This window comes from Petromyzon marinus, chromosome 2 (assembly GCF_048934315.1).
Source record: "Petromyzon marinus isolate PM22_M1 ecotype Great Lakes invasive population chromosome 2, UKy_Petmar_22M1.pri1.0, whole genome shotgun sequence".
NCBI lineage: Eukaryota > Metazoa > Chordata > Hyperoartia > Petromyzontiformes > Petromyzontidae > Petromyzon > Petromyzon marinus.
The window spans coordinates 9,655,716-9,667,875 of record NC_133668.1 but is presented as its reverse complement, the minus strand read 5'-3'; the positions used below and the strand labels follow the sequence as shown (position 1 = coordinate 9,667,875).

Sequence of the window (12,160 nt, the reverse complement as noted above, 5' to 3'; positions counted from 1 at the left end):
TTGGTTCTTTCGGTAAAGTCATGTAGGTAGAAAAATAATATTTCACGACGTTTCAATCGCAAGATAAGCGACCGATTTAGAGAATCGAAGTTGAATGCCCAGAAATATGCTGTCAATTTCCCAGCATAAAACTGCCGCTCCCTGTTTTTCACGAATCAAGTTTGGGTCTTGTCATTCCAAATCGGCTGTAGATTTGTGTTTTGTCTAAGATGTTAAAGTAGGGCAGGGTATTTTTACTTAAACTTTAAGACTCCGCCGTGGTAAAATGGTTAGCTCACTCGACTTACAATCCAGAGGTCACCAGTTTATTCTTCCAGCACAGCAGTTCAAACGATGCATATGGTTCTTGAATCCCCCGCCTCTTACCACCCCGTAGTATCAATGGATCCACTACAATTAATCTATCAGGTTGCGTGCAGTGGAGTAAGGTGCGGGTCCTCCAACCTCTTCACAAGATGCCTGGTGAGCGTGGAAGAGCAGGCCAAATACCCTCTAGAGGTGCTCTGGAGCTTCGTCTAGTGGAGAGGGCCCTTCTGCCGGCAGTGATAGGCACAAAAAATTGAAAGGATGCACCTGTTAAGGCAGCTGGCCAAGAAAATGCATGTGGCTGCATGCTTCCTGCAGCACAGAAGGCGAGACACAATACAGCCGATATCCACTCGTGTGGAGAGAAGGTTATCACATTTTGGTACTGGCAATGGAGGTCCCATGATGGAGAGAATGTTTTTTAAGAAAGCACAGGTAAACTGGGAGGAAAAGAAAATGGATCACTGAAGCCCCTCTGAGACGTGTCCTTGTTATAGCATAAGGTATTTTTTTTAATGACACGCATAATATCAAGCCGACGGAAATGAGGGTGAAGTGTTGTGCAAGTTTTACTAATTCGTTACAGTAATTGCTCGTGTTTTTGTCTCGTCAATATTTATGTTTTGAAGTAAGAGACCTACAGCAATCATCATTATTGTGACATTACCAATTTACGACAGGTGTTTTTTTGTTGTTTACAAATTGCTCCCAAAATTGTTATGCATATACACTGTACAGATATTCTCCACAAGCATCACATTGTAGGGATTTGCTAATGACCATGTTTAATTTTCCCCATAAGCAAATTATCTACTGATGTGTGTTCATTGGAGAGTCGTAGTTGAACTGATTTTGTCAAATTAATTTATTTGTGCAATTATATCGATGAGAAAGGAGTAGTTTATTAATGGCTTAATCTTGATTTGAAGCTTTTGTGACTGCAGGAATTACTCTTTGGTTCTTTCGGTAAAGTCACGTAGAAATAAAAAAATAAAATAAATAATAGAACACGACGTTTCGATCACAACACAAGCAACCATCATCAGGTGAGAACTGTATGTAAATGCAGCTCGGAGAGAGACATACAGAGAGAGAGACAGACACGGAGAGACATACACAGAGACACACAGGAGCGACACAGACACGCAGAGAGAGAGACACACACAGAGACACAGAAACAACGAAAGCTTCAAATCAAGATTGAACCACATCTACGGGGAGGATTTCCACACAACTCATAATTAACTTCAAATTTAGCAATCTTTGAAATAACTTGTTAGCCGACTCTCTGTGTTGCATTGCATTACATTTCTAAGTTTACTAGGTTTGATTTATCAAGCTTCCAAATTCTCTCCCACTGCCGCAGATCCCTTCCCCCCTTGGCTCTACATGCCCCCTGCTGCAGATTCCATCCCCCCCATGTCTCTCAATGACATGTTAATTTTTACCTGCCCCACCCCCCTCTCGATATAATACCTCGTCACAGAGGCGTTGTTTCTCTGTGTGTCTCTGTCTGCGTGTGTCTCTCTATGTGTCTCTCCTGTGTGTGTCTCTGGTTGTCTCTGTGTTTGTCTCTCTGTGTGTCGCTCTCTCTGTGTCTCTACGTGTCTGTGTTTGTCTCTCTATATATGTGTCTCCGAGCTTACATTTAAATACAGTTCTCACCTGATGACGGTTGCTCGTGTTGCAATAGAAACGGCGTGCCCTATTATTTTTTTACGTGACTTTACCAAAAAAAACAGTATTAATGGCTTGTGTAACCTGCTATCCCACCTAACTCATCATTAACAAAAGGCTGATTTTTATTCACCCTGAAATTGTAACTCTTTTTTGCATTTGTTGCTGAGTCATGCATGTTGCAGCAGCCTACAATACCCAATTAACTCTTTCAAATTAATCTGTTCAAAATTTATTTTTGTTAGGACATTGCTAAAAGGTAATTTTCAAGTAAGTTACAATCGGTGTTCCAACGTGTGCACTTAGAAGTAAATGTGCCGTGCTATTTTAAACACTCTTAGTTTTGATTGCTTCAGAAATTTCCATAATGGTGATTGACACTTAATATGTATTTTACTGCAGTTTGTCCAGCAGCAGTTGTTAGTTGGACATGAGGACTGGATTCAAGGCCTGGAGTTTGTTCAAGAAGGTATGAACTGAGACAAGTGGGTTCGATGGCACCAGACGCAAATGTAACACAAACATTTAATCCATTTTGTTGGAACATTTTTCGTTCCTCCGCTGTTTAGCTAAAACAAGACCGTTTCTTCTCTTCTGGCTTGCGTGTTGCCGTGTGCCCTGCAATTATAATTAAATTACATCTCAAGCCATGTTTACAATATTTTCTATCCTTAAGTGACTTTCTATTTTGTGTTCTTCTGGTGAAAATATTTTGAGAGATTATCTGCAGAATAATTCAATTGCACTTTGGGAATGTTGCTTCTGGGCAATGCTTTTTCAAAGCTAATTTGATGTGTCAAAGGTTTCTGTAAGCACACATCTTCCTTTATTGCCATTCACATGATTATGTTTTGATTTAAAGCTTTCGTGACTGCAGCGATTCATATTCTTGGTTCTTACGGTAAAGTCACGTTGAAGGGAAACAATAAAATAATAAAATATATCTAAAACAATAAAATTCTCACGACGTTTCGACTGTAACACAGTCATCATCAGGTGTGAAAACCAACGGCAAGAACATTTGAAAGAAGTGGCGGTTTGTATTTATTTATTTTTAAACGTTAGCACCACGGATAGCGATTTGACGGTTTGTTTAGAATGACGAGTCCATCTATGTTCGGAAAAGAGGAGGGTCTTAATTGATTGTTCACGGTTACGGTGGCTTTCAGACAGCATACATTAATTTTTCGTCTCCCCCCTCTTTTATTGTTTCCCTTCAACGTGACTTTACCAAAAGAACCAAGAATATGATGTTTATGGTTTCACACACTAGCTTTGAACATACAGGACCAGATACATATTTCACGATTTCATTGCTGTTGTAGATAATACCCAATATAGCCTAACATTCCAGCATGTACATAAAAATACCATTAAATGCAACACATTTATCAATTAATGTGGATTTGAAAACAAAATTCGTAATCTAATATAAAATATAACTGAATAGAAATATCTGTATTTATGACACTGCTTATTGCTTAGGCTGAATGAAATGAGCTGTGTTATTTATTACATAATTAGTTAGATGCAAATTATTTAGACATTTGCCATCCATAAATTATTTGCATAATGCATTAAAACATTACAGACAATATCAAATGCCATATTGCTGATAGGTAATTAGCAATAACAATCCCATTTGTGCTTTTCTGGAATACACGCTAGAGCAGTCTCTAAAACTGTTTGCTTTTCCTGCTGTGAGGGAAGCATGGTTTTTCCATTCTTCATGACAGAATTAAGTTAAACCAGAGAGGCTGCACTGTGCGAGGTATATCGCTGCTTCAAAACAATGTAAGAGCAGAGATAATTAAGGTAGTTTGAGTGCTAATTGTGTTTCTTGTACAAACTTTGTGCTCAGGTGTTGCACTTGAGTTTAATGACGTGCCTAATAAGATTGCAGGCAATTTGGGACCACATTTCCTGTGCCATTTTGCCACTATTCTTACACCATGCCTGACCTTGTCAAGGCGGGTAGCTTCACTGTAATTTGCACTGCATATAATATATGCAGCTTGTCGTTTATCATTTAATCTGAAAGGGAAAATGTGAGTGCATTGTGCACATTTGTACATGTTTAACAACATTTTCTTATCAGGCTCCATGGAGTAAATGCAGCGTTCAACTCTTATTATCCACATATCTCTCTTACACCTCTATTTAAGTGTATAAAGATGGGCCATTGCCTGAAACATCTATTATATATTATTTTCCTTTTAAGGCCACAATGTTATTGACGAATGTGTTGAGTATTTTTTTTAAAAAAATTTCCGACCCTAACTAACCCTTTGGTATTTCTTGTTGAGCTCTAAAATGAGAGGCTGCGTGTTGGTGCTCGTTTGTCCCTGGTGTGGTTTGCGGTGTGAGTAGATGGAGGAGATCTCTTACTGGCCAGCTGCTCACAAGACTGCATGATCCGCCTTTGGAGGGTCTCCCCAAAGTCACCCGGAGAGGAGCTGGCTTTTCCACGACAGGAAGAAGGGGTCCTCAAACTTAAAGAAAATACCTTCTCTGTCCTGACAAGTGGTAACTTTGAGAAATGTTAAACCAATATTAGCTTGCTTTGAAACTTATCTATTTTTTTTTGCTCAAATGTATAATCTTCTCAATTGTTATTTTTTCTTTACTTTGCAGATCAGACATTCTTGTACTGTGTCAAGTTGGAAGCAGTGCTGGCTGGACATGAAAACAGGGTTTATGGGGTGCACTGGCAGCCTGCATCGATTCAAGGTATTAACATTTCTGGAATACAGCACGCATTTTTATAGTGTATGAGGGGGTGGGTGACAGCAGCATGCCCGGCCGCCTTTGTCTCCCCAGTGGCGATGTTCACACACCAGAGGAGTTACTCGTTTGAGGCTGAGTCGACCTAGGGGAGGCCCGGAAGCGGTTGAAATAATCGTCACCGGTGGTGGCCGTGAGCGGGAATCGAACTCGGGTCGCCGGGCTCGGAGCGCAGCGCGCTCACCGCTCTCACTATCGCTCCCCACAGACAGACACACACACACAGACACGCACAGACAGATACACACACAGACACACACATACACAGACAGACACACACACAGACACATACACAGCGCGCGAACCACTACACTGCAATGCGTTAGGCTTCCACGTGCGAGGGTCACGTGACAGATTTGACGTCACAGCTTACTTGCCGTGCAAAAAATATATGCATTATTGAGCTCCCCCCCTAAAAAAAAGTATTTTTATAATTTTTGCATGGTGTACAGTCTGGAAAGTACCAACATGCCAAATTTTCAGTTTGTTGCATGTCGGGAAGTACGCTAAACATTTTGAACAGACGCACATTCACAACTTTGCCTTTTATATACATGGAGATAGAACCCAATATTTGTTACAGAGGCGTATTACTAACGATAAAAAGAAACAAGTCTGGCAAGGTACTGCACAATGATCGATATATTTTTCTTACATTCATCTTTTGCAATGTGTGGCCTTAACCTTTATAAAGCATAGAAAATTTGTCCGACTACTTTTGTAAGCATTCCTGCCCAGCAGCTCATAATTAGTTTGCTTGTGAACTCTGTCCCAATTCCTTATGGCTTGTTGCAGTTTACTAGTTTCCTGTGTGGCAATGCATACTCCTTTGTAGACAGCAGGTTTACGTCTTAATTGGATACCGAGGTCTGCGTCCTTTCTGCTGTCTCTCAAATGCAGAAATGTGGAACGTTGCAGAGAAAATCAGATAGGCAAATTTTTTCATTATCCAAAGTGGCAATTTCGGTAGTAAACATCAGTTACTATTCGTGGACAGTACTTTGGCATTTTCATTGTTAAATTTCACTGTCTTCGATTACAACGGTAATTGTTTAAGCATCTCGTAATTCTGTATTTAAAATTGTATGGGGAAAAGTACGGAGGTTTGAAACAAATTGCCATACATATTGCTGAATAAACAATTTTCCAATTTTTTTTTTACAAAAATATATTTAAGAATATGCTTCAAGGAATGTATTGGCTGCAGCAGTGGCACTGGGTAGTACGCTTCTATTAACCCAGCAACCTGTGTTCGATTCACGGCCATGGCTAATGGTGGCGATTGGGATCAAAACCAGACCTGGGCCTTCCCCTCTTCTCCAACCTGCACTGACGAGCGTCATGAAGTATGAACAAACAAACCCCATAACTGACACAGCATGGGGAGGCCTTCATTCAAGAGTGGATGAATTATTAATGATAGGAATTACTCATTTGATTTCTTTTGAATTGTATTTTTTGTAGAGGGCCTGCGACTTTGTATTAGCTCATTTTCCTACTGTGCTGTAATGCGTTATAAAACGCTGGGAATATCTTTATTATTCTTGCTTAATTAAGGTGTCTTGCAAATCTGCCGGCATTCGGTCAAACAATTACTGCTGGTCATGAAAACTTTAAAATAATTTGAGACACTGATTTTTGTATATTTGTATGTGTTGCGTGTAATATTAATAAGTAACACCAGTTTAGATGTGCATTTTTTTACTTCAAGGGAATGTCACTTTAAACATAAACTGAGTTATGGCCATTGCATGATGAAATACTTTTTGCATTCGAATCTGTATTTATATATATTTTTTAGAGTAAGACATTTTTACATGAGGTTCACAGGCAGTGGTATGTGTGTGGGTGTCCAAGTATGGTGCGAAAGAAGTTCAATGCACATATGTGGGGAGTGGTGGGGCAGTTTTTAGCGCACTGCACTATGAACCCAGTTCATTTGTTGCTCGCATCCAATAACAGTGGCAGCAGATATCAACCAATCCTGTGCTTCCACTAGGTCGACTCAGACTTAAATGAGTACCTGTTGCGGTGTGTAATAAACATCAGCACTGGGAGACAAAGGCAGCCTGGTGTGGTTTTTGTCTTGCCAACACCACTTGCAGCAGCAGCCTGTTAAGGGCTACACAGGGGACCTTTGCCTTTTAAAATCTTTACATAGTTTTTTATAAATAAAATACTCAAGAGATGGGAAACTGTTGATGGTTCTCCAAGACTGTTTGGCTCATGAATATTTCATTATCAATAATGACAAGCAATCATGACATGAGCCTTATGTTATGTGTTTGTTTTAGAGGTATGGACTACATTTGTAAACTATATTCAAGCTATGGTATATTATATCTTTCAATGCACATACTTTTGTAACACATGACACCCTCCTGAAATGTATCATGTCTGTAGCATTGTGTAATTAATTGTTAGGCTCATGAGAAACGATTGTTTCACTTTATCGACATGATCATGATCACAATGCATTAGGGATTTGGTGAGTAACGTTAGCATTTTGAAATCCTGCGCAGACCTTCCGATTATATTATTGCTGGTATCTGGCCATTTAATTATATTGCTCTGCTAGACCTTATTGGTTTATTCGACCTACAGTTTGCCAATTAAACAATGGTAAATCTGCTCAGAGTTTTTATAATTGTATTGGACAAATTATTTGGTGATACTGTATTGGCACTAGTGCACAAGCAGATATATTAAAAAAATCAACACATTTGTCAACACTGCCATAAGTGTTTTTATGTATTGTGATGATTTTATTTACACTTAGTTTTTTTATGATTATTTATCAAATGAGGACACAAAGTAGCCTTTATCCGAATTCTGAAAACAAGGCTGCACATTAAACACTGTATGTTTTGGCAATTTGAAATTCAATCTCATTAATGGAATCTGACATGTGGGCGCCCGCGGTTTAATTTCACATCCAGATTTTTGGCTCCTTCGATTTTTTGCGAGAAGGCCACTGCATGGGGAATGAGGCATCCGAGGTCACACAGAGGAGTGCCTTCCCACAGCTCATGCGCAAAATGAATGCAGGCTCCGCTACCCCACGTCAGGAATACCTAATGAGTAGCTTTGGCTATATCGACAAGCTGACATTTTTCATAAGCTGATTGCTTCCTGCTTACTTTCGTCTTGTATTGGTGAGACCCCTGCTTGTGTTTTAAAAAGTCGGGAGTGGTAGTGTAGCAGTTAACGCACTGCACTACGAACCCAGCAACCTGAGTTAAATTCCCGCTCATGGCCGACACCAGTGACGATTATCTGAATCGGTCCTGGACCTCCCCTAGGTCGACTCAGCCACAAATGAGTACCTGATGCGATGTGTAAACATCACTACTAGGAAGACAAAGGCGACTGGGCGTGGTGCTAGCCACCCACCCCCTCGTGTGCCGTGCCAGTCTTAACAGGTGCTTGCTAACAGCACTTGCCCCAACAGTCTGTTAAGGCTATACAGAGGGGTGTCTCTTGGATACAAGTTGAATGTACTCCCTTCATACACAGTGGACAGTTTATAAAGCACGAACTTGTATGATATACAAATAATGATTAAATTATAGTTAAGGGGATATATACGTGAATGGTGTTTCAAATGTGTCATTGATATCTTAATTGGGAAGACATTTCATAGCATTGCATTTCATTTCATAAGTAATTATGATATTCTCTTTTAGAAAAATATTTTAGGAAATAGCATAGGCATGTGAACCCAGAACTGGGAGCCCTAAATTCAAAAGATAAAATGTAGTCATTAAATATTTGAAAGCTCAGTTTCATAAAAAAAATTCTTACAAAATTATATTAAACTTCTCAGTTTATATTCTTAATTGTTACAAAGTCAAAACCTAACCTTTTGAGGTTATGGCAATCATTAGTAAACAATTGCAATTAGACACATAACAATACTGTTAAGGAAGGGAAGTGGGCTTGTTGGGGAATTGTCATGGTGAGAATGGAAGAGAATGGTAACGGAATGACAGCTGAAGGAGGAAACATGCCTGAGAAGCTGATCACCATGGAGGTGATATGTACCTCTCTTCCTGGCTATCTGACAATATTCTTAGTTTTTTCGGTAAAGTCACGTTGAAGAGAAACAACAAAATAATAAAATATATATAAAACAATAAAAAATTCTCACGACGTTTCGACCATAACTCGTTTGAGTTAAAATAATAAAATATATATAAAACGAGTTATGGTCGAAACGTCGTGAGAATTTAATATTGTTTTATATATATTTTATTATTTTGTTGTTTCTCTTCAACGTGACTTTACCGAAAAAACTAAGAATATGAATTACTGCAGTCACGAAAGCTTTAAATCAAAATATCTGACAATAGTTTATGTTTTGTGATTGAGGAAAAACTTAACATTTTACTTTTCGAAGAACCATTCTAGCATTATCTTGATGGCATGCCATTGTGGTGAGATGTTGACTACCTCGACCCTGACACCTGTATTTTGCATGTTCTCCCCGTGGTCGGGTGGCTTTTTCTCCCGGTCCTCTGTTTTTTCCTCCACATTTAGAAACATGCCTTTAGAGTATTTAGCTGCTATAAATGTCCACATGATAAGCCACTTCGTTAAGCTATCATTTGTGGCTCTATAACTCAGTGGGGCCTTACCTGGTAAAATAAAAATACACTACACTCGATTATCCGCGTCCGGTTTATCTGATTTGCAGATTAACTGTGTACCTGAGATTTTGACATAAATTAATAAGTCATGGATTTTCCCTTCAGCCCAAATTAATAATCTAAAAACAGTTCTACATTGTTGTACTTGGAAATGTTTATTACAAGTCACGTGCTTAAACCGAACAAATATGTGCTCTGGTGAATCTGAAATCCACTTGATCGCCCCTACAGTACAGTAGCATATCTTTACAATAATGGTCGGGGTTTGATTGATGTTGATTAGCATGGCTCTGCGGTCATCCATTTAGCGGCCGAGTCTTCTGCGCGGGAGCAGGAAAGTGTTATCACTGACCGTGCGCATCAATCGGTCGAGTTTTTCCTACAAATTTTAGTTTTGTTCATTAACAAACGATTATTATTTACTTAAACATCATTTATACCTACATTAGTGGTTTTTGGCATTGAGATCCACGGAAAATGGATATTTTTGGATTAACCGCGATTTTGAATTTTCCGCGGCCGTCCTCCCGATCATAAGCGCAGATAATCGAGAGTCTATTGTAGTTAGATAGTAAGTTACTTATCATTGTGGTTCGACTGCTGAACCTTTAAATGTCCTGTTCTCTCTGCAGTTACTTCACTGAAGCACTGTGTATCACTCTTTAAAGTAGCTTTAAAATCTTTGATTTCACGACTGAAACGCTAAAACATTTACCAGACACAGCCTAGTTATGCTATCTATAATATAAGAGGTCTGTTTTTTTGGGTGTGCTCTTTCTTTGAAACCCATAACTGTTTTAAAAAACAGGAATGGAAAATCTTCGTTATATAAGTGCTGAGTACATTTTATGTAATATGCTTGGTGCTTTCAAGTAAATATTTGTTTTGTTGGAGTCTGTGTATTCCTTAGTAGTTGTGATTGTGTATACATGCAAACAGATGGCAAGCGCAGTCAGCCAATGAATCTGCTCTCGGCGTCAATGGATAAGACCATGATCATTTGGAGTCCTGATGAGGAGACAGGTGTCTGGCTTGAGAAGGTCAGTTGAATCCTTAACCTTTTCATTTTGTCATGTATTTTGTACTGTTGCCCTGCAATGAGAGGGCGATTCAAACAAATGTATCTTTTAAATTGGATCACAGTTGAGAATGAAGCAACTTTAAATCTGTTTACCGTAAAACATTCAAAGTCCTGTGGAAGGTACATTTGTCTAATCAAAAACGAGCAATCAAACTTCTTTTCCCGTGCTGATGTGGGAGGCATTAATGGCATGTCCTTTCATCTGCATTTCTCTCCAGGAAATTTCCTCCAGTTACCCACTACTATTCGCATGTAAATTCGGATAATATTAATTTGCAATTAATTTAGGGTCACTCTTATTATCCACAGAAAGTTGCGGACAATAGGATAAATGTAGTGAATCTAGGAACCATTTCCAGGTTAATGATTATTCACGGACGAGCGGGAATGATAGGAACAATCGGCCCCCACTTTCCAATTTTCTGTGGATAAGAGCAGATAATAGGAAAGATATTTACATGACATGATTTTCATGTTTGAGTCATGTGCAAGGGGAGTTTCATCATATGTTTTGGCTTTAAATTTTTTTTAGTAAATAATGAAGATTTTTATTTTATGTTTAATTTTTCAATACGTGATTAATCATTACAGAGTGTGACTGGCTATGCATCTTCTCCGAAGTGAAATATGTCATTGTCAGTTATTTTATTAAACCTTGGTAATGATCACGCTCATCTGTTTTTGCCACCAAAGAGTTGACCGAGTAACTTGAAATTTGGACGCGGTTTTTAATCAATTGGTCTGCATTTGTCCGCATAGTAATTACAATTGAATGCGCCGCAATGAATACTCTTACATTTAAAACACGTGCGCAATGAAGTTTAACTCAATTCCCCTCATCATAAATACTATCGGTATTTTTTTAAATAAACTTATTTGTTTTCTGTAATAAAATTCCATCGGTTCTGCAGCAAACAGCAAACCCTGTTTTGAAGCTAGAGAAGAATGGAGAAGTAAAAGGTCATGAAAAAGGATTGTGTAGCTTCAGTTTCGCCGAAACTACAAATAACTGAATTGTCGTTGGCATTCACAAACAACTTACATTTTATAAATACGCTCCTCATCGTTTCTCCCTTTGAAAAGCAAATATACATATAAAGTTTACAAAAAAATGTATACAAGCATAAGCATTGGTCTAACACTGATGCTATAGTCAATAACACATTTAAATGCTGGTCCTATTTTATTGTCATCACCAGCAATGAAATATTTAGGTGACCTTAAAAAATCTATTTCGATCACACATAGCTTGCAGAGAGAAACTCAATTGAAGTCAAAGGGTTGGCGTGTCTTCAAGTGTGTATATATTCTTTCATGCAGGAAACATGGATGTGATAAAAATTGCGCTCGAGTTTTCAATAGAGCAGGCTATCCAGAAAGTGTCAAAACAGAAGCAAAACCAAACAGCAGTACAAAGGGTTCACATTCATCTGGGCTGTCGGCAGCATACCTCTTTCTGTATTTTCAGCGTGCCAGTGAAAGCTCCCAAGCTCTGACCAAGTCCTTGGCAGTGTACTCCTGTCCTTGAATACAGATGTCATGAATCTTGAATGCCTACAAACTTACAACTTGAACTTGCCAAGTAAACTGAGAAAATGTGCATATTTAACCTTCCTGAATCATTTATCAATTAATTAAAACGGCAAAAAATCCACGCATTTAT

General features: G+C 38.7%; 1 protein-coding gene across 3 annotated transcripts in view; it reads left to right on the top strand.

The window, feature by feature from the left end:
- Positions 1-12,160, top strand: part of ELP2 (elongator acetyltransferase complex subunit 2) — a 48,394-nt gene that overhangs the window by 13,756 nt on the left and 22,478 nt on the right. For all 3 annotated transcript variants that reach the window (XM_032964320.2, XM_032964319.2, XM_076069576.1), the window contains exons 7-10: positions 2,386-2,452; positions 4,354-4,509; positions 4,618-4,713; positions 10,356-10,456. In XM_032964320.2, coding sequence (XP_032820211.2) covers positions 2,386-2,452; positions 4,354-4,509; positions 4,618-4,713; positions 10,356-10,456 — 420 coding nt within the window. The remainder of the gene's footprint in view (positions 1-2,385; positions 2,453-4,353; positions 4,510-4,617; positions 4,714-10,355; positions 10,457-12,160) is intronic.